A 22601-nucleotide genomic window follows, 5' to 3' on the forward strand; every position below is an offset into this window, starting at 1 on the left:
GAGTTGAGAATGAGCAAAGGAATATGAGGCAGAAAGGCTTGCGTTAGGAAAATAAGAAATTGTAAAGGTACCCATGATGGGATGGAAAAAGTAATTAATGCCTTTAAAAGAAGCAGTCACATGAGTAAGCAAAGTAGTGAAGTGAAGAATCTGTTTATAGCTTTCAGTGGGAGCAGCCAAACTCCTCTCATCGATGTGCTAATTAATTTGGCGAGGCTCTTGATGGCAATTGCCTTTTTCCTTCTGGAGGGTGTCTCCTAGGCTAGGCAATTTTCGTTCTCGGGGCAGTTTTAGCTGGTGCAGGTTTGCTGTGCTGGACCACAGGGCTGCAGGGGATGGGCTGTGCGTGCCTTCCCCTGCAGCGTGGGGATGTTTATTTTGGCTAGCTTGGGGGTACACACTGTGCTCCCTCAGTTCCTCTTGTGTTTTTATCTATATTTAATTCCTTTTTGCTCCTCGTGTGGTGGTTTCCCAGTCTTTTTCCCTGAGTGCCATTCTTACCTCCCTGTTTGCTCTGGGGGAGGAGTTCAGGTGTCTCCAAACTCACCCTGCAAAGGGGTTAAGATGACTGATGTGCTCCATTTGCTGTGTTACTGCCTTATTTGGGGGGATTTGAATCCTCCCTTCCCTTGCTGGGTTGCTTCCCCCTGTGCCAGGGATGTAGTGAAGAGGAGGATGAGAGCCCTGGGATGAAGTAATGCTGCCTTGCTCTTTTTTTCTCATCCCCTCTTTCACCTCCATCACGGGCAAGTGCTTGAGGGGGGAATTTCAGGGAATGCTAGAGCAAAGCCCTTCCCACAGCAATTTTATGCTGAACGGAGCTCCTCCAATACAAGGATAAAGCATCTCACCGTGACAAGGCTTCTGGTGTATTCTCAGGCACAAGCACCTCCTGTCTATAGCACATCATTTATTTTGCTTAACAAAGGAGTGTAGCTTGGTGCAGAGTTTCTGGCAGGATTCCTGCACCTTTTTGCTCTGATGTGCAGCTCCAGAGTCAAAGCTGTGCTGATATTTCCATATCCAGCCTCCTAAACTGCTGCCTGTCTCTGCCTGGGAGGGTGAGGTTGGAGGGTGGGCATGGATGCTCTAACCAGGGATGCTCCAGTGTGGTACCTACCAGGGAGGGACCGTGCGAGGGCTTTGTACAAGAAGGATGTTGAGGCTCTGGAGCGAGTCCAGAGAAGAGTGACGAAGCTGGTGAGGGGCTGGAGAACAAGAGGAGCAGCTGAGGGAGCTGGGGGTGTTTAGCCTGGAGAAGAGGAGGCTGAGGGGAGACCTCATTGCTCTCTCCAACTCCCTGAAAGGAGGTTGTGGAGAGGAGGGAGCTGGGCTCTTCTCCCAAGTGACAGGGGACAGGACGAGAGGGAATGGCCTCAAGCTCCGCCAGGGGAGGTTTAGGCTGGACATTAAGAAAAGAATTTTTCACAGAAAGGGTCATTGCGCATTGGAACATGGAGATGGTTGAGTCACCTTCCCTGGAGGGGTTTAAGGTGCGGGTGGATGAGGTGCTGAGGGACATGGGTTAGTGATTGATGGGAATGGTTGGACTTGATGATCTGATGGGTCTTTTCCAACCTGGTGATTCTATGATTCTGTGATTCCCATAGACTTGAGGGTCTGCTGTTGTGTGCCCTACGTGTGGTTTGAGAGGGTCTAGCCCAACAAACCCAGGAGAAATGGGACTTTCAGTTGGTGTGGGAGGAGGGGAGGGAATTGTGGGGGCAAACGGATCAATGCCCTTAGCCTTCCCTTTCTTTCTTGTGCCCCTCTAGAGTGATGAGCTACACCACCACCAAAGATGCTGGGATTCGGCACGTGCTCCATCGGCGCCCCAGTGCCGGGCAGGGGGGCTGAGCTGGATGCTGCCTCCCCCCGCTACATCCTGGCCCTGCCCGAGGAGGAGACGTGGCGCAAGCACCGTCTTGGTCTGATGCAAACCACTCAGTCCTGCAACCTGCTGGAACCTGAGAGTCTGGCTGAAGCCCTGGTCTCGCGTGCTGCCAGCTTCGATGCCCTCTACGAGTCCCGGTCCCGAGATGCCGATGGCAGCATGGAGACGGGCAGCACCTTCGACCTGGGGCTGGGCCAGTATGTCCCGGTGAGCCCGGACGTTATCAAGCGCCGGCGAGGCGGGCTGATCGAGCAGAGGGACATCATCAAGGCACACGAGGCACACAAGATGCAGAGCACGCCACAGGCACGGAGGAAGGAGTGGGAGTAAGTACCGGCGAGCCCCCAGCCCAGGTGGGCAGCTGGAGGGAGTGGGGCAGCGTTCTCTGTCCTCCACAGGGTGGGTTGGGGGGTGTCATGCCTCCACGGATCCGCCGACACGAGCTGTGCTTGATCTCCTCGCGCTCCTGAGCAGAGCTGCTTTTCCTCAATTTCAGTATATGATGATGTGATTGAGGGGAGATGATGCGATTGAGAGCAGCCCTGCAGAGAAGGGCTTGGGGGTTCTGGTTGATGAGAAGCTTGACGTGAGCTGGCAATGTGCACTCGCAGCCCAGAAGGCCAACCACGTCCTGGGCTGCATCAAAAGAAGTGTGGCCAGCAGGGTGAGAGAGGGGATTCTGCCCCTCTATTCCTCTCTTGTGAGACCTCATCTGGAGTACGGTGTCCAGTTCTGGAATCCTCAACATAAGAAGGAGATGGAACTGTTGGAATGGGTCTAGAGGAGGCTACAGAGATAATCCTTGTAGAGCTCCGAGGATGATTTTTTCCTGATGTTCAGCCTAAACCTCCCCTGGTGGAGCTTGAGGCCATTCCCTCTCATCCTGTCCCCTGTCACTTGGAAGAAGAGCCCAGCTCCCTCCTCTCCACAACCTCCTTTCAGGGAGTTGCAGAGAGCAATGAGGTCTCCCCTCAGCCTCCTCTTCTCCAGGCTAAACACCCCCAGCTCTCTCAGCCGCTCCTCTTGTTCTCCAGCCCCCTCACCAGCTTCGTTGCTCTTCTCTGGACTCTCTCCAAAGCCTCAACATCCTTCTTGTGGTGAGGGGCCAGAACTGACCCCAGGATTCGAGGAGCGGTCTCACCAGTGCCGAGTCCAGAGGGAGAAGAACCTCCCTGGACCTGCTGGTCACGCTGTTTCTGAAATCACTCGGGATAAGCTGCTGCAGAACATCCTGCTCCAAAATCACCCGTCCAGAGCAGCTCCCTGCCTCAGGCGCTTTATTTGGGGAATGAACTATGTATTATAAAACACCTGAAGGAGGTGGGAGCCCCTGTGTTAATTAGACGTGGCTTTGGTGCGATCTAGGTCAGTGCTCTGCTTGTTTGAAGTGGGGGGGATTTCTCTGGGATGCTTTGCATGATAAAATTGCTTGTGATAATGCTGAGGCTGTTCCTGCCTCTTTTTTTGGAGAGCAGCCCATCAGTGAGGAGGGCTGTTCCTGGCCCTTTCCGCTTGGTGCTCATCCCTTTGTGCCCAGGGAACCTCCTGGCCAGTGACTCAGGAAGCCCCGCACAGAGGAAATAAATTGACATATGGGCTCAGCAAGTGCTCGGTGCCTTATTATCTTTCGTGACCCACCAGGGATGCCAGATGAATAAATCATGGCTGGGTAGGAAGCAGAGAGATGGCCTCGTTAATTGTCGGCTGGCGGAGTGTGTTCCTAGAAGGGCTGCTCGCTAATTAACTGCCTGGATGTCTACAGCTCTATTCTGTGGCAGGGCGATGAATCCAGAGCCTGCTCACACCATGCAGATGTGCCCCTTTTTCCACCCTAGGGTTCTCTATCTAGCAGTAAATGAAACACAAAGCCTAATATTTCTGTCTTTAACGCAATGGGAATATGCACGCGGCTGCCGTCCCAGCCTCTCCAAGGCTGGTAGGGTCTGATCTTTGCATTTCCCAGCTCCTGGATACTTGGTTTTGACGTTTTAGCTTGCTTTGCGATGGTTTTGTGGGTGTATATGGGAGGTCAATTGAAGGCAGGCATACCTGAAATTTGAGACAGGCTGTTGAGGTCTGGCTGTGGGGCTCTCTCCTTTCAGAAGCCCAGGCTCTCAGCCTGGTAGCCAAAGGAGCTGGAGATGCTGGTGCCTTCCAGTAGCTTCGTCTTTCCAGATGAAACGTTCCTGGTGTACGGCCAGATTCATGCAGTCGCTCTTGTGCTGGGTTGCAGTCAGGGAAAAGAAGACAATTGAAGGCTTTTTCTTACTTGCCCATCAGTATTAGCATCAGCAGGTCTGACCCCTACCAGGCCTTCATCTCTGTTATCTTTTGCCAGTGAAAATACCCACGGGTGAAGCATGCATGCTCCTTAATATGGTGAAATGAAATTATGAGGAGGAGAATGTGCTTTTCCCTATTTATTCATAGGGTAACTGAGGCAGAGAGCAGAAAGCACCATCCCCCACGTGCTGTTGGAGTGTGTGTGGGGCAGTGGCTTTATAGGATGCTTAACTTTATGGTGAAGGGCATGTGAACCAGCCTATCTTGTTCTTTTAGGGGGGATTTAAGCCCAAGGTAGACAATAAAACCCGTTTTCCACTGTCGCAGCCTGATGCCCTGCCCTCCTTCCCACTGTTCATGCGCTGGAATCAGGGGTGGAGATACCTGCAGTGCTTCCACAGGGCTTGGCCTCCTGCTGCAGCGTGGGGTTGGTCATGGCTGGATCCCCGGTGTCTTTGTCGCATATGTTTGGTAAATCATTTGGACCTTGTGTGGCTGAGAGAGAGCTCAAAAGAAAAGCTCCTTGTCAAAATGAGCAAACGGAACCTCCTGTGGCTTCTCCGGGCTGAGCAGCCACATCCTCAGCTAATGGCAAGACAGGCAGAGACACCCAGGGAGCAACCCAGAAAAGCTTTAAGCTGAGTGTGCAGCAGACAGGACCTAAACCTGCCTTGCATGGCTTAAAACCACATCTGCATGGTTATTTGTTGAATTGAGCTCATGCAATTTGAGGAATGCGAGCTGTGCCGTCATGTTGGAATGATATCTACAGCAAGGATGCACGGAAAAGGACAATTCCCAGAGTCCCAGGGAGTGCAGGAACAGAGGAGACCGGAGGGAAAGCATCTGGGTCTTGGTACAGTTTGGAGAGGGTAGTGTGGGGATGGGATGCTGTAATTCAATGTTCGAGTACCTAGGTATGGGTGGCAGGTTTCAGTGTCCTGTGGGAAATGATGCTCTCTGCCCACAGTACAGGACAGTGCTCCTAAAGGATTAAAAGCCACCTCCTGTCTTGTAGCACCTCGGAATTAATGGCTTTGATGTTGGAGTTTGCTAGGTCTTCCTTGCATGGTATCATCTCCAGTGAGATCCCTGCAGGCCCCCTGGGCGCCTGTGGTCCCTGGAGTGGTAGGACAGGAGAGCTCTGCTGCTCACCCAGATCTGTACCTGCCACGCAGACGCAGACCCTGGGGAGCCTTTTGGGCTGGAGCATAATGTTACTGCAGCTCTGCCTCCATGCGGCTTTATCGGAAGAAGTAAGAGAACAGAAGAAACTGTGAAAACGCACAGGGTGTTGCTAACAGGTCTCAGTGGCTCTTCATGACTTGGCAGTCTGTCTGGTTATGTGCACACTCTGCATCCCAGATTGCATATGAAGCTAACTTTTTTTTTTCTTAAATATATGAAGCTAAATTTTTTTTTTTTTTTTTACTTGACGCTGAATGAGACAAAATGCCCCCTTGGTGTGTGCTGAGCTGCCAGCTCCACTGCTGCTTCCCAGCACATTTCCCAGCACGTTGCACTAGCTGGGTTTAATCGGCTGTGGTGACGGAGAGGGCAGGAGCACGCGCTGGGCAGCAGTGCTGTTTGCTCCTTGTGCTGCCTGGGAAATGCCCTTGGGCTGGGGCTGCTTTGGAGACAGTGGGGGCCCTGGGTGACCCAGCACCCGTCACCCTCTCCCTCTCCGGGTCTGCTGTGCCGTAAGCCCCAGCTCTACACAGCAGCTTCTGCCCAGTGGGCTCCGTGGAGGGCTGCCTGGTACCATCCTGCTGTAGCCTGGGGCTGGAGGAGGGCACAGGCTCTTGGCTGCAGCGTTGATGTTGGTGAAACAGCAGCCCTTGCTCCTCTGTGGATGCTGCTGGGGAAGGGAGAAAGCACCCTGGGTACCTCCTCCTGATCTTAGCTGGGATGCCAGTGTCCAGTGCCCATCACCTCTCCTCATATCTTCCTGCCCTGGGAGGTAGATGACTTCTCCAGCACCTCTGCAGCGTTCATTTCGGTCAGATGCATCTTAGCTGCATCCTTCTCCACCGTGGGCTCCTGTTCAGGTGTCTGCAGCTCTGTGCCAAGGAGCTTAGGAGGGCTGGGCAGGCAGGAAAGTCGTGGCAGCACAGGCAGCTGGTAGGAGCTGCAGGGGCTCTGGAGACAAAAGCCCTGAGGTGGTGGTGACAAGTCAAAGCCAGGCTCCTATACCTTGGAGCAGCTTTCATGCAGATACATGCGTATCTCCCATTCAAGCCCTCTGCAACCCATGGCAAAGCAATTGATCTCTCCGAGAGCCTAAGGAGCATCTCTCAGTTAAGATGACTCTCTCTGTTTCTGTTTTTCCCTGCAAAAAGTGGTGGAAGGGACCACGTATGCTCTAAACCTGTGGGCAGTAGAATATGGCTTTATTATGATAAATAGGCCTTGAGCAGCAGGGAAGCATCTCACCCAGAAGCATCCATCCTGGACCCCTCTGCTCTCTCCCTCCTTCCTTTCAGTGCAGACCAAGGTTTTGATGCACAGGGAAGAGATTTTCTACTGACCTGGAATGAACTTGAATTCTGCTGAACGTCCTGGCAACAGCATGGAAATAGCAGCATCTTTCCCTGAGCAGCCTCAAAGTCTGGGTTTCTGGCACACCCTGGAGGAATTCCTTTCTGAGTGAATTGAGGTGACTTTGCAAAGCCTCCCGAGAAGGGGAGCCAGTAGGGAGGGCAGTTACAGTCGGTCCTGGCCTCCCTGCACGGCTGAGGCCACTCTTCTGGGGAGCTGGGACAATCCCAGGAGCTGGTTGCTGAACGTGGAGGTCGAGCTTCATCTCAGGTCTGTGTCGAAGCCCTGCACGATTCTGGGGCTGGTTGAGCTTTCCAACACCTTGAGAAAGAGCTTCCCTTTGGCCTGGGGCTAGCCAGGGCTCGGGAGCACGGAATTGATGGGAGGTTGTGAGGTGGGAGAGGATCTCAGTCAGGTTCACCTACAGCAGGCTGTTCAGGACCGTGTCCAGTGGGTTTTGAGCATCTTTAAGGATGGAGACTCCACATTCTCTCTGGGAAGCCTGTCCCAAATACTCAAGTTACCTCACAGTCAAAAAGTTTGTTCCTATGTATAAACAAAGTTTCTTTTATTGCTGTTTTTGTCCGTTGTGACTTGTTCATTCACTGGGTGCCATAGAGGAGAGCCTGGCTCTGCCTTCACTGCTCACCATCAGGTACTCCTGTGCATTGATAAGATCTGTTCTGAGCCTTTTCCAACCGGACTGAGCTCCCAGTTTCTCTTTGTAGGGCAGATGCTCTACTCCTTTAGTTACCTTTGTTGGAGTTGCTCCAGTAGGTCCATGTGTCTCCTGTCCTGGGGGTCACAGTCCTCTGGATGTGTCTCACTGAGGCTGAGCAGAGAGGAAGGGTTGGACTTGATGATCCAGTGGGTCTTTTCCAACCTGATATTCTACGATCTCAATGTGCTCGCAGTGCTTTGCCTTGTGCAGCCCAGGAGGCTGTTGGACACCTTTGCTACACAAGCTCACTGCTGGCTGATGGTTCGGTGTCCACCTGCTCCCTCAGGGCTTTCCCAGCCGAGCTGCTTCCCCACCAGGATGTACTGGGTTGTTCTTTCCCCAAGCACAGGACTTGGCATTTCCCACGAAGCTGAACTTCGTACTGTTCCTCTGCCTGTTTCTCCAGGATGCTGAAGTCCCTCTGGATGGCAGCACAACCCTCTGCTTTATCAGTCCTGGTTTTATATTGACTCCTGCACTGTGAGCGTTAATGTAGTGACATCTCTGGTATTCAGTACAAGTTTCCTTCCCCATCCCTTGAACAACTCAACCTATTCCCCCCTCCCAGGCAGCCCCTGGCTATCCCTACATGATTCTGATGAGAGGGCTGTCTGCTGGCCAGGAGTTGTTTGTGGGAGAGGTTCTTTCCAGCCTCTCGAGTATATATAGTTCACATTATTTCTTTTCACAGTTTCTAAGGTCTAGTACACCCCACCCCCTCACACTACTTGTATTTCAGAGATGACAGGGTAATAAGATAATTCAGGGTGGAAGGGACCTCAGGAGGTATCTAATTTTTTCATTTAACTGCATGTTTTATGTTTTAAAACATAGATGTCTCATTATGCACTTCTTCATTTTAGACCACGCTCTTCAAACTTGGGAAAGGGTTTTGAAAACCTGTTGAAAACCCAGCTATGAGGATTAGTGCACAACTTGTCCCCAGAGAGACCTGCTCCTCGTAGACCTGTCGGTACCGTGGAAACAGCACTTCCACTTATCTGTGCGTGAGGGAATGCCAGTGATGGTGTGTATGTGTGTGTGGGACACTATCTTGGTTCAGCTGCCTCTGAAGGGCTTATAGGCTTTTCTTTTGAACTTCCTAGTCAGCCCCTCCTAGTTCAAAAACTGTTTGCTGTGTTCACGCATGACACATTAATCCCTGGCTTGGACGGCTTGCTCTGTGTGAGAGCTGAAAAAATCAATATGAAGTTAGGAAGGTCCCTGAAATTGTACTAAAGCAGCTTTCAGATGTGGCTCTTGATTTCCCAAGGTGGCCTTTGAAACATTAAGAGATCTTTCTTGGAAAAGCTGAAAGGAGAGAGATGCATTTCTTGTCCCTGCTTACTTTTTGCGTACTTGGAAAGTATGTGAATGGAATGGATGGAAAAGTTCACTCTGATCCTTTGGCGCAGCGTGCATGGGTCACCCAAACCATATTAATATTTCTGTGACCTTCCAGTACCTGAAGGGGCTACAAGAAAGCTGGGGAGGGACTGTTTGCGAAGGCTTGTAGGCGTAGGATTAGGGGCAATGGGGATAAACTGCAGAGGGGCAGATTTAGACTGGACAAAAGGAGGAATTTCTTCACTATGAGGGTGGGGAGGGACTGGCCCAGGTTACCCAGAGCAGTGGTGGCTGCCCCATCCCTGGAGGGGTTCAAGGCCAGGTTGGATGGGGCTTGGAGCCCCTGATCCAGTGGGGGGTGTCCCAAACTATTGGGGGACAACCCAAACTATTCTGTGATTCTGTGGCTGGGCTGGTGCTCTCACTCTTTAACTGGGAAAGATGTGCTGGTGCTTGTTCCCAGCTGCGGGGGGGACCCCACGGTGCATGAGGAGATCAGTGTGGCATCCTTCTTGCCCAAACACACCTGAAAGAGCTGGTGTGGTGTCTCATCTTTCATGGATGATGTTAATTAGCTGCGTGAGGCTTGCTTGGTGGGAAGCAGCTTTCTTGCAAGCTTGAGGCACGCAGCTGTGGTGAATGATTCTGTAACGAAACACACATCGTCTTCCTGAGCTCTGATACAAACCATGAGTTCCCTTTTTTGTCATCAGAGAAGCTTTGCAGGGGTCATTTTTTTCCTACGGCAACTTATGAGACAGCAAAACTAGCTAACGTGCTCTAAGTGTCTTCTCTATGCATTGGCTCGAGTGGAAGCGAGCCTAAAAATTCTTCAATTAACTTTTTCCCATTGAGGAATTGCACAAGACACCCTCAGCTGTGCTTTCCTGGGGCTGGGTGAGGGTGTTTGCCTTCGCAGAGGATGTCGAGCTGATGACTGCCTGTTGCTGCGGCAAGGGGGGTGGGTTTTTTTTGCACCTCCTAGCACCGAGTAGCTTTCAGAGAGAGGTTTTGCTCTTTGGCCTTTTCTCTTTCACAGGTTTGGAAGATGGAAGCAGCATCTCCTTCCTGGCTGTGCGCCAGGGATGGGGCTTCTTTGGCTGCCTTGAGCATCAGCTGCTCAGTGTAAGTTCAAGCTTGCCGGAAAATTTTTTTCAGCAGCTCTATCTTCTCCTGGCTCTTGCCCTGACAACGTAATTTCATTGAAGGCACCCTGTTTGCTAGCAGGTTGCTTATGAGAAAGCTGAGCCTGTGAGTTTGGCTTCACTATATTGGGGATGGAGTTGGGAGGTTGCTGATCCAGCTCTCTTTTTATTGCTGGCAGTATTTGCAGCCCCAAAGCAGGAGGATCCTCTGTCATCCTTCTCGACGACACTGTGGTTGCTGTGTTTGTCTGGCTCGAGCCTTGCAGGGCAGGTAGAAGATCAGAGAAAGTGCCAGGTGGTCTTCAGGCATGGACTTGCCTTTTGTAGGGGTGCAGAAGAGATCTAAGGGAGGAGGCAATCTTCCACTGGCTTTCGTAGGAGCTAATGCTGCTGCATCAGAGGAGACACAAGAATGTTGATGGAGAAAGTGAGGGATTTCTTATGCTTTGGGCAGTGCAGAAGTTGAAAAAAATGCTTTAAAAATAACCCTCTCCAACCCTTTGGCAGGCTAGAACTACGCTTTCTGGTGTTGACTGTCTGTGGCTGGCCCCAGGGATGTCTTTTCTGAGCTCAGCATCCTTGTTCCCCACACATGCATAAAGCTTGGCAGCTTGGTGTTTGGCTGTGGCAGAATCTGCCCCCTTGAGTCTTGCACTCTGATGTCAAGAAGGGAAATATCCCCCAGGTCTGTGCTCCTTCCTTCCCTCCCTCCCTCCTCTCCCTGTTGTCTCTTACCCACGCTGCCCAGCCCTGATCATTTTGGCAGCGACGTTCCCAAACATTCCTGCTTTTTCCCACTGATTATTCCTATTTTTTTCCATTGGATCCTCTCGAGTCAGCCTCTCTGGAAGTGGTGATACCCCAAACTGGAGCCATCTGAGATGGAGGGAGGCAGAGAGGTTATATTTTGCCTGTTGCCAGCTTGGTTAGTGTGGGGCTGAGACACTCTGTGGCTCGGCTGAGGGGAGGGGTGGTGGAGAGGGATTTAGGGGTTGGATGCTGGGATGGAAACTTGCTTTAATCTGATAGAAAAGCAGAGGCAGACAGATAGCTGCTCTCTGAGAGGTGGGATTGCTGCACGCCTGCCCTGAGCAGCCAGGATGTGGCTGCAAATACTAATTAGAGGCCAACTCCTAAGGCTAAATAAAGCAGCAGGGCACTCCAGGCAATTTATTAATGGGTGGTTATTTCAGGTCTCTTCAGCTGAGCGACAAAGCCTCCCAGCCTAAGGCAGAGTTAGCTAAAGGAGTGCTGTGGTCCTTGGAAACACTCAGCATGGGGTGTTTCAGTAGGGAGCAGGAGAAGAGGCAGCAGTGGTCTTGGGGATGCTGCAGCCAGCACCGGTGCAAAGTGATGCTGCCCCTCGGTCGCTGTGGTTTGGAGGGGATGGGGTCTCGCCTGCTTCTGAGCTGTCAGCAAACGCTTCTGCTTGTTTGATAGCGTATGGAATTGCAAAGATGTTGGCCCCTGGCTTTGGTTTGGGCTTCTTGGAAAGTACAAAGACCTGAACAGCCCATGGCAAGGTGGGTAAGTGCAGGCATTGAGCTTCATGGTGACACAGGGAAACCAAGCACCAAAACCAACTCCTGTGGGCTTCACAGGGCTGGATGCACAGCCCTCCTCCAACCCCATAAATGCACAGGACTGGAGGTTTCTTGGCTGTCCTCTAAACCTCTCCCAGCTCTTGCAGCCTGTGGCCATTTGGTTGCTGAATCCCCCTTTGATTTTGGAGGCAGCGTCCTGCTTCATTGGTAGCTCTGATGGATGAGCTGCTCTGTAATCCCACAGTGGCACAGTGTAGGGGAACATTTGACTTCAAGGCTCTCTGGTATATTTGGACACTTTTGGTGGCTTCAAGAGGTACGCGAGGAGTTTATCTTGGGGTGCTTGTGATCCCAGGGTGCTGTGGGAGGTGGCGAGCCCTGGGGCTTGGGACACCTGAGCAGGACCTGGTGCCAGGCTGTGTCTTGCTTTTGCTCACACAGATGGATGTTGCAGCAGACCAAGCCACTGGGAAACATCTACATGGGTGTGATGAGGGGAGGAGGAAATGGGATAAAGGCTCATGGGTTTTTCCTCCAGGCTCTGCTTGGAGCACCCTGAAAAAGCGTGGCTTGTATGCAATCATCCCAGTACCTCACCCCTAGAGAAGTGGGGGGACTGGTGGTTCCTGTTGGGATGTGCTGGGGTGCCGTGTATGTGGGAACCTTGAGTAGGACCTGCCAGGAACTACACTCATATTTGTGTGGCATTTTTGCTTGGTAGCTGAGAACTGGCAAGTGTTCTAAAAAATGGGGCCAGAGATGCTTTGGGCTGGATTCTCTTAGGCAACACTTGCAGAGAGGTTAGGAAAAGGGAATTCTAGGGTGGGAACGCAAGGTGTGCTGCATCTTGTGTCTTGGGAAGGGACTGCAGAGGGGAAGGTAGGGTGAGAGCTTCTGGTTCTGCGCCTCCATCACTTGCGCTCCTGCTTGTGAGAGCTGGTTGTGCGGAGAGATAGCGATCAAAATCCCCATTTCCAGAGGGCTATTCCTCCATCTCAGGAAAAAGAGCTTAACAAGGTTGTACCTCGTTAATTTTAAAGATGCCAAGACTGGATGTTGGACTCCTGGGTCTTGGTAATTAAAATGAGCAGCGTTTGTGGATACGGGTATGTTCTATGGCAATGCACAGCAAAAGACACTTTCAGCTTAAAACAATTCCAAGTTTTTCTGCCACCACTGCTGTGTGGCACCTGGTGGGGCTGCTTCGGCCCAATGACTACAGGAGTTTCGTGGAGTAGTGGCAGTTGCTTAAATCTAGATGCATAGTTTAGAGCTCGGTGTGAAATTTTCTGGCTTTTCCTAGTCTTCCAGTTGTCTAATTTCTCAGTGAATAAATTCTGCTGCTGACCCTGAGAAGTCAGCCCTTTGGGTCGGTGTTGGGAACGCGTCCAGGCGGTTTTGCAAGAAGATGCTGCTTGTTTCTGCTGTTAGTGCTGGGAAAGGCACAGTGAGGCAGATAGCTCATGGGAGAACAGTGAGTAGGGCAAGGCTGTTATCGAAGAGATCGAGCAGGCGGCAGAGAGGAGCCTTCACTTGGGTGAGAGTTGCCTTCCTGCACCAGAGCACAGAGTCCCTGTGGCGTAGCCAGCCCTGGCTCGGCGCTTTGTCAGCGGGAGAGATGCCAACAGGGCTGTCGTGGCCCAAACCACAGCTGCCAACATCTGCAGAGATGAGCACCAAGCACAGGCTGGTGTAGAACCTTCTTCTAGAGCCACCACCCTGGAGCTGCTTGGAGCTTCACCCGCATCCCTGGAGGTGTTCAAGGCCAGGTTGGATGGGGCTTGGGCAGCCTGATCCAGTGGGAGGTGTCTCTGCCCGTGGCAGGGGGGTTGGAACTAGATGGTCTTTAAGGTCCCTTCCACCCCAAACTATTCTATGATTCTGTGATCCTGGGTGTCCATGGGTGAGCTGCACCAGCCTGGGGATTCTGCGTCCCTGCTCGGCTTGGCAGGGCTTCCCCTTTGCAAACGGGGAAAACATCTCTTCCTAATCCAGCAGGTAATGAATTTGTTCCTGGAAAAAAAACCTTCCAGTCCGGCATGGTTATAAACATACTTCTGAGTCAGAGCTACCCAGTCCCAATTTGAAATTTGGCCAGAGCGCTGTAGATGATTTTAATTTGATCCCATTTCCCTACCCCCCCTCCCTATCCAACGCAACTAAAGCCTTATTTTAAAAATAAAATCGAATTAGGATGCCAAAAGCCACTTTCTAAGATGAGCGCAGCCGGTCAGAACTCCTGGGAATAACATCAGTGCCGAAGCAGAGCGGGTCCCCCCCTGCAGACCCCACCTGGGGACCTGTCTCCTGCATGATGCTGTCGCTGAGATGGGTCGCAGCCCCTGGCTTTCCAGGCTAAGCCCCTCGGGGCTGGGCAGAGGATGCTTTTTAGCGGTCTTGCCCGCACCCCGCGGTGCTCAGGTGGATTTGGGGCTGCCTGGGGCGCGCCGGAGGCTGCTCCTGAGCCGGGGAGAGGAGCGGGGGCGGGGGGGATGCGAAAGCTGCGAGGAGGGGGGGGGGGGGCTTTGCGCATCGGCTTCAAAGCGCCCCTCGGGACGGGCAGGCGGAGGGGGGTCTGTTGGGATGCTGGAGGAGGGGCTGGGGAGCTCGGGGGGCTGCGGGGAGGGGGCAGCGGCCGCTAGATGGCAATGCCGGAGCGGCGCAGCCCGGCCGCGTCCTGCGGCGGGGGGGATGCGGGCTTGGACCTCCCCGGGGATGCTGCGCGGGGGGAGCTGCGGGGCTAGGAGGGGAGGGAAAAAGGCAAGGAGGAGGCTAAGATGGCCTTATCAAGGTGGGGAGTGAGATATAGGTGTAAAACCCACAAATGTGTCAAACCCATATGTGTCAAACCCAGCGCATCCCTGTTCCGGCGCTTGCTGTTGCTCTCTCTTCTTGGATTTCCTTCAATCACAAAAAAACCCCAAAACCAAAAAAAAAAAACCCCAAAACAAGCCCTCAACCAGCCTCACAAAGCTGGCTCCGAATCTCTGTGCCATGTTGAGTGGTGCCGGCATCAGCTGTGCTTCTCCCTGACTCACCGATCCCAGCGCGCTGGGGTGAGGGTCAAGACGAGAAAGGCAATAAACATCCTGGGAAAACGAGCCTGCAGCTCCTGGCATAGCCCAGGACTCTTTTTTTTTTTTTTTTTTTTTTGCTTTCAATCTTCTCTTAAGGAGCTGCTTTCTCATAAATATCCCATCCTTTAGCCCTGTCTGAGCAGGAGAGAGGCTCCCAGCGGGGTCATCCTGCGCTCTGCTCTGCAGCAGAGAATATAGAGTAGAGCTGAAGGCGAACCCCTGGGCACAGGGGATAGCCTGCTGCCCCAGCAGAAGTGTCCAGGTAAGGCTTGCATCCCTGCTTTGAGGGGCAAGAGGAATGGGAATGCTGCCTTCCTTCTCCTCGGCCCCTTGCACCGAGCCGTGAGGCAGGTGTGGTGTCTCTGAGGTGGGGAAGGTGCTGAGTTTAGCCTTCCCCATCCTCCTTGGGTACCGGCCTGATCCAGCGGGAGGTGTCCCTGCCCTTGGCAGAGAGGTTGGAACTGGATGATCTTTAAGGTCCCTTCCAACCCAACCCATTCTGTGATTCAGGCTGGGTCAAGGCGAGCCTGCAGGGGAAGGGGAGAAGGCTGGGGGAACCGAGGCAGCAGCTCTGTGGGGCTGAAGATCTGCTTCTGGCTATCGGCCCTAATTAACAGAGGCTTAAAGGGTCGAAAGGTGGGAAGGTGGCACTGCCAGTGGTGGGGAGGAGGAGGAGGAGGCGAAGGGGCTGGATGAGCCACAAATCATAATTAATTCGCATAGGGTAGCGTCTTGCCTGGAATGAATCGAAGGGGCTGTAATTAGTTGGGTAGCTGGTGTAGCCTCTCTAGCAGAGCCAGAGGGGCCTTGCTGACACCCCCCACCCCCCCCCAGTTATACCCCTGTCTGCTATAAGTCTAATTGGAGGAGCAAAGTTGATTAGAGATGCAGCAGACGGGCTTTGTAGTGAGCTGGTGAGCTCTTGGTGTCTGGCTGAGGCTGGGGGAATAAACACACACCCTATTTTTTGTGAACACTCATTGGTTTTCTTGCTGTGGAAGGGCTTGATCCTCCTCTTTCCTTGCCCAGGCAGCCCAAGAGCTCCTGGCAATGCACCTGTGGGAGCCGGGCCGAAAAGCAAGCCCCAAGGCTCTTCAGTCGTGGTACTTGTGCCTGCAGGGTGGGGAGGGCTGTGGCGAGGTGCTGCCAAGCTGCACTGAGGGAGTAGCCCTTGCCTAAATGAGCTAATGATTAATGTGATTACAGACTTGATTTTGATTTTTTTTTGGTTCTTTTTTTTTGGGGGGGGGTTGTTTCTTTTATTTATTTTTTTTTTCCTGGCTGCTGCACAGTGGGTGTGGGAGACGGGGCAGCAGCTGCTGTGTTTGCAGAGCAGGTTGCTGGTGGTGGGGTGGACAGGGAAGAGCATCGTGGGGATGTGGGGTGTCTTGTGATGCTAGCTGGAGCTGTGCATGCTCTTCCCAGGGGAAAAGCAGGTAGTGAGCACCAAAGACCCCGAGCCCTTTGGATGCAGGGTTGAATGGAAGGGGTGGAGGATCCTGCATGTGAACAGCTTGCAGGGTAGCTGAGTGTGCTGAGCAGTGAGGCTGGTGCCCTGCCTGTTGGGTAGGGAGGATGCAGGGGACATCCCTGGGGAGCCACGAGTCCCTTGTGTGTGCCAGGAGGGCACGGTGAGTTCCCCAAAGGCTGATGGGGCCCTGGTCAAGCCCAGGGGACACTGAGCATCCCTAGGTGACCTCAGCGTCTGCATGGCCGCAGAGGCGAGGGCACCGCACCAGCCAAGTCGCTCTAGCTGCACAACAGCTGGGGAGAGCAGGGTCAGTGCCAGGCTGGCCCCGGGGCCAATTCCCCGCTCCGGATCCCCGTGGCAGCTGCTGCAGGGATGCATCTAGACCCGGTTGTTTACACCTCTCTGATGAGCTGCTGCTTCTTCTAGACAATATCAAGCATCCAAAAGAAAATCCCATGGCAGAGGGTGCTAAGTGTGCTGATCTGTATGCGAGTGTGCTGGCATCGGGGAGGCTCCGGCAGGGAACGGGGAGCCCTGAAGTTTCCCAGGGCTGGAGGGGTGGTGCATGCAGCCAGAGAGATGCTTGGGGTGGGCTGAGATGAGGGGAACCTCTCGCCTCCCCTCTTCCCATCCTGCCCCCCAGTTTAGCCACTCACCTAGGAGCACCCGTGTGCCGGGGAGCCCCTTGCAGCTGGGGCGGGGGGTGCTTCTTGCAGGGTGGGAGCTCCCCTATTGCCTTTGTTCCCTCCAGACCCTCCCTCGCCTCTGACTTTCCTTTGCGGCAGTTCCTGTGCTTGCCAAGAGAATGCACTGGATGGAGCGTGTGTGCGCGCTTGTGCGCGCGTGTGTTGCCACTGACTTCATTAAATCGAGCTGTCCCTGAGCTGCAGAGGCGCGGCAGCCTTTAATTTCGTGGCCCCGGCTCCTGCGGGAAGCCAGCATCGCATTTTCAAGCTCGTGCCCTGGCAGGGAAAGGCTGAGCATCCCTGCTGCCTTGGGGCTCGTCCTGCATCCCTGCCCGCTGCCCCCCGAGCCCAAGGATGGGTGGCCGGGCTCCTGCAAGCTGCTGAAGATGGAGTCGGGAGGAGGGAGTTGGACACTTGGCTCCAACTAGGCTGGACCACGCTGCAACCTGTTCCCCTGGCCTCCCCTCGGCTGCGCTGGGTGCTGTACCACACTGCATCTTCTTGGCGATGGGGTGGATGGAAGGACTTGGATCCCAGCCCTTTCCCTGCCTGATCTCTGGTGGCAGGCGGTTCTCGGGCTTGACTTGCTGAAGGGGGGGGTTAAAAAGGGCTGGTTTAGGCTCCAGAGCAGAGGGGAGGATGTGGCTGGGTTTAACCCCTTGCTTCGTGGCAGAAGGTGCTTAGGGACCGAGCTGCTGCGGCCTCTGCCAAGCGCGCAGGATGACTCCCTGCCCTCCCCGCTGCCTGTCTGGCTGTTGGGGTGGGGGGGCTGGAGGCAGCCGGTTGCCCACCCTGTCCTGCCACTGAGCCGCTGCCGCGCGGATCTCTGCTCCCCTGGAGGGATGGAGGAGAGACGGAGCTGAGCATCACCTGGGGAGGAGGGGGCTGTGGTTGGGATCACACCCCATAACCCCCCTCCCTCTTCTCCCCCCTTCCTCACCGCCTCGGTGGTGCTGCTTCTGCTCACCTGTGTGTTTTATTCCAGGATGGCTTGCTTTGGGGAGGCAGTGGCTGGCAGACTGGGCTCGGGAGATGGGGGCTCCGACCAGAACCGGAGCCGGCAAGGAGCTTCTGCCCCTGCAGGAGGGACCCCAGGAGCCTTCAAGCAAACCAAAGCGCAGAGAGCCCGGACTATGGCTCTGTACAACCCCATCCCCGTCCGGCAAAACTGCTTCACCGTCAACAGATCGCTTTTCCTCTTTGGGGAAGAGAACATAGTCAGGAAATACGCCAAGAAGCTCATCGACTGGCCATATCCTTTCTGTGCCCCTTGTGAGCCCCCACCTTGCTCCCCGGATTTGCTTTGGTGGCCGCCCAGGACACGTGCGTGTGGCACTAGCCAGCAGGTAAGCGCCTGCCTTCTGCTCTCCTTTGGCACGCGGAGAGGGGTGCCCTGTCCCCTCATCATCTCGCAGGGATGATCTCCTCGCCCTGCTGCTCCAACCCCTCTCGTGCTCTGCTCGGTGCCTGGCAGGGAGCTGAGCCCCTTCTTCCCACGGGGAGCCCCCCAGCCCTTCCTCAGGTTTGGATTTGGAAGCCTCCTGTGCTGGCACGGAGGGATGCTCAGGTGCCTGTTTAAAGCTGCTTTAGGATGCACCGTCCGTATGGCTGGGGGGTAGCAGGTTGTGGCCTTTCCTCTGAGCCTCAATGTCTTGCGGGAGTTTTGCCACCCCACCCCGCCTGGAGCCAACTATCCCATGGATGACAGACCCCCGGGAGCAGGCAAACTCCAGTCCCTGCTGGGCGGCGGCTTTGTCCCCTCCTCAACCAGCCTGCGTGTGCTCCGTTTGCTGCTGATCATTCCTGGCAGGGGCTCAGCCACCCTCGCTCTGCAGCCCCCGGCCCCGACGGTGGCTCTTGGAACTGGCTGCCCTCTCCCTGCGGCAGACGCTGGAAACCTCTGGTTGTGCCACATGGCCTCACGGGGGGCTGGTAGAGGGGACCACGGTTTATCCCAGGGACCCCTCAGCCTAGGGCTGGGTGGAGGGTGCAGATTTGCTGCTCCTCCACCCTTTCGTACACCCCCTCGTGGTTCTCTCCTCTCCCACCCTCCCTGTGGGTGGCTCTCGATGCCCTGGCTGGTGCCCAGCGCCGCATCTCTCCATCAGCCTAGGCTCAGCACCTGAGACCTCTCGTGGGCTTTGCCCCCTTCGAGGAGCTGAGCCTGAAAACCTCCGTGTGGCCACGCTTCGGCTTTAGGTCCCTCCCTGTGCAGTTTTCTGCAGTGGTGATTACATGCAGCTCTTGCCGCTGCCGTTTTCTCTCTCTGCAACTTGTTGGTTAACTTGCTGGCTCCTCCGGCAGGCGCAGGAGAGCTTTCCCTGGTGCCAAGCAGCGATGCCTCGATCTAGAGCAACAGGTATCACGGGGAAACTGCCCGGTGAGACGCAGGGATGCAGGGCAGGTCACCCACCCTGCTGAGCATCCTCAGAGAAATAGCGTCCTTGCAGCTGCAACGTGTCAGGTGAAGCCTCTGCCAGGCAGGGGCTGGAAAGCCATAAAGCCTCCAGGGTTGGGGAGGTGACCTGGGGGTGAAGGGGCAGCTTGGAGGGACTGAATTCCCCACGGCATCCCCTAAATCTGTCCCTGCCAGTGGAGGTGGGCGGCTGTGGGAGCGTTGGTGAGAATGGAGACCTAGCAGCTCAGCTCGGAGCTCTGCAGGGCAGCGGCCAGGTTGGCCTGCCTGCTTTTCCAGAATACGCCAAATTATTCATGTGCTTTTTCAGTGTGGTGTGGAGGGCTTCACCCCTTCGGCTTTCATTTAAAGCAAGAAGGAGCTGAGGTGCTGCTGCTGGCCTGGCACTCCCCGCGTGGGCCAGGGTCCCGTGCCGGTGAGATGCCTCATCTCTAGGCAGCCGCTGTCTCCTAGAGACTAGAGCTTCACCAACTGCGTGGTAAAAACACCCCAGCATTATTCTTTCACGATATTTGCAATGCATGAGGGAGATGGACTCATATTATAATTTTTTTCCAGAAGTAAATGACATATCCCCATGTGAGTTCTGGGAACGAGTGTGCTCCAGGTGTGGGAGTTGAGCATCCCTGGCCATCCCCCACCGAGCTGCCATCTCTTTCTTTCTGAGAAACTCACTCATCTTGGGGTTCTTCTACGCCACTTGAACTCTTGAGGGCTTGGACAAGGCTTTTTGGTGATCAGTTTGGTGAGGTTGGTTAGACAAGTCGTTCCTGTCCTTGTAGTTGTACCCTGGCACACGCTGCTGGTGCCTTTTGGCCAGGGAAAACGTGTGAACATCTCAGCTGCCTGGTGTGGAGACCACGGCATCGTTCCTGGGCAAGGGTGATATGCGTAGGTGAATGTGGATTTTGTCCCCCGTCAACGAGAGCTGCTGGTCCCAGCGCTGCGAGTCAGAGCGGGCACGGAGGAAAGTCAAGGGGGCTGGGTGGAGCGTGAGGAGGAGTGGAGGTTCTTCTTCATCCAGCTCCAGTTGACTAGGTAATAGGGCTAAAAATAACTGGTGATTCAGGCCTGTATATCTGCTGGGTAACTGTATAATTATAACCAGCAGCCTCTGCAGTTTGGCTTCCCAGTGTAAATAGGGATGATGCATGGAGTGGAAGGAGGAGAAATACGAGCAACTGGGATTGGGATGCGGCTACTTGGGGAGACAAGTCTTTGCCGAGTTCCTTGCTGGAAAGGCCAGTGTGTTACCTCCTCTGGAGCTGCTCTTTTCACTGATCCTGCTCAAAATGTGAGGCAGCTCCTGGTTTGGCTGTAGGAACACCTACTCCTCTTCTCCTTTGGAAAAAAGGCCTTGTCCTGCCTGCTGTCCTGCTGATGACCAGGCCTTTAGCACTGATTTCATTTGTTTGGCTGCCTGGGAAGCTGCAATTCAGTTAGCACACGAGATGGGCTGCAGCTCTTCTATATCTGCTCCATTCTTCATCCGCTTAATCACATTTGACCTGGATAAGATCCCTCTCCCGTCCTAGAGAGGCCAGATGACACTGTGTGGCTCTGGCTGTGTCCCCAAGGACAGCCTCCAGCTGCAGGCACACGCTGGCCACTGGACCTGGCCGTGTCGTTTGGCAGGGATGGGTGATCTCCATCAGTTCTCTGGGGACCTTACTGCTTGCTACAACGAGGACTTTCTCCTATCTCAGCCTCTTTGAAGACCAAATCTTGTGCAGGGCTTGGCCAAGAGAAGCCGGGGTGTCTGCAAAGCCCCAGTGCGTGCTTCCAGTCCAACACACGGAGGGGTTTTATCTCTGTGGGATGCACACCCGTGTGTGCCTGACTTGTTTTGCTGGTGATGACTCCTGCTCTGAGCTGGGCATCTCTGATGCTCTGCGGACACTGTCCCTCAGGGACCCTGGTGATGTCACACCAGGGCAAACATCTCCTGCACCTTTGCTTTTGCCCAGCCAAGATTTGGCAGGTGTCCCCTCCCCGCGGGAAGAGCCACGCCATGTCATGCCATCCTCGGGCAGCTCACTCCTGGTGCTACCCAAGAACGTGTTGGTTTTTACCCTCCTGTTTTCCGTGCCCTTCATTCATCAGATTTCTAAAATGCTTTTTTTTGGGGAGGGGCGAGTAGGTGTAATGGCAGGTACATCTTTTTGACAGCAGGAGAGAGCGAGGCTGCCTGTCAGATGGTGAATTTAAACAGAAGCAGCTGTTGTCATGGTGACACCAAGTTGCATCCTGTTGCCATGGCAACCAAAGTTAAAAAACTGATGTTAAGGCAGGAAAATCACATGATGTGGTTCTTTTTTGTGGGTTTTTTTTTTGGTTTTTTTTTTCTTTTTTTTTTTCTATTAAAAGAAAAGGAGGAAGAGATGTGATTTCCAGTTTTTAAGCACAGGGTGAGGTGGGGGAGGAGGAGACCTCCACCCCATGCCCACATCCCTTGGGGAGCAGCAGCGGTGCGGGGCAGCTGTGCCTCAACCAGCTTCTCGCTGGTACTGCCTTTGGTTTAGCCCCCGTTGGAGACCACACCACCACGGTTTGGAGTCATAAGCAGCGACATCGGTGGCTGCAGCAGATAGCGAGTGGAGTCTCCTCAACTGAGGCGTGTCCACGTAGTGTGATTGAGGCAGGCTGAGTGTCTCACCCGGGTGCTCCCTGTGAGCTGTGCAGAGACGTGAGCACAGCCCTGAGCCCACGCTCGCTCTCCTGAGCCTGTTTCGCTGTACGTAATGGGCACCGAGGAGCTGGCTCACATCCAAAGCATCGCTGGAGGAGCTGGAGCCTCTCAGCACCTTGTCCCCCTGGGCATCATTTTCTGTTGACCCCAGCAAAGCACAGATGGGACAGGGGTGCTGGATGGTAGAGCGCAGGGATGGGGCAGTCCTAAGGGAGCACGACTCTATGGCTGCTTGAGGGCACTGGAAAGCCTTACCTGATGGGGCAAGATCCCCCTGTCCTCAGGGACAAGCCAAGCAGATGCTGTAGGGCTGGGAAAACCCAGAGCTGAATTAGGACTGTTGGTGGTCTTTTCTCTATTTGGCATTTTGGGTGTCTCTTGGAAAACAGACTTGGAGAGGAGGTGCTCGCTTTCCTGATGGAGTTTGTGGCTGAGAAGAGGGGAGTTGGAATGTCCTAGGGATGGAGATGTTGAAGTGGTGGGTCTTTCTTCCTGTCATACCATGTCTGTGTGGGGCAGGTAGCAGTGATAGGATTGAGACCGGTAAAAGGTCCTAGAAAAGCTGGGGTGGGGCTCTTTATCGGGGGGGTGCTGGGACAGTATAAAAGGTAATGGTTTTAAGCTGAAACGGATTGTCCAGAGAAGCTGTGGCTGCCCCATCCCTGGAGGTGGTCAAGGCTGAGTTGGGTGAGGCTTTGGGCAGCCTGATCCAGTGGGAGGTGTCCCTGCCCCTGGCAGGGGGGCTGGAACTGGGTGATCTTTAAGATCCCTTCCAACCCAAACCAAATCT

The 22601-nt window shown here is 54.2% G+C and overlaps 1 protein-coding gene across 1 annotated transcript in view; it reads left to right on the forward strand.

Annotated features, from left to right (window-relative positions):
* CACNA1E (calcium voltage-gated channel subunit alpha1 E) overlaps positions 1-22601 on the forward strand; it is a 137816-nt gene that overhangs the window by 22007 nt on the left and 93208 nt on the right. The window contains exons 2-3 of the mRNA XM_069862676.1: positions 1776-2220; positions 17692-17957. Of these exons, the coding sequence (XP_069718777.1) occupies positions 1802-2220; positions 17692-17957 (685 nt within the window). The 5' untranslated portion in view covers positions 1776-1801. The remainder of the gene's footprint in view (positions 1-1775; positions 2221-17691; positions 17958-22601) is intronic.

This window comes from Phaenicophaeus curvirostris, chromosome 8 (genome assembly GCF_032191515.1).
Source record: "Phaenicophaeus curvirostris isolate KB17595 chromosome 8, BPBGC_Pcur_1.0, whole genome shotgun sequence".
NCBI classification, from domain to species: Eukaryota; Metazoa; Chordata; class Aves; order Cuculiformes; family Cuculidae; genus Phaenicophaeus; species Phaenicophaeus curvirostris.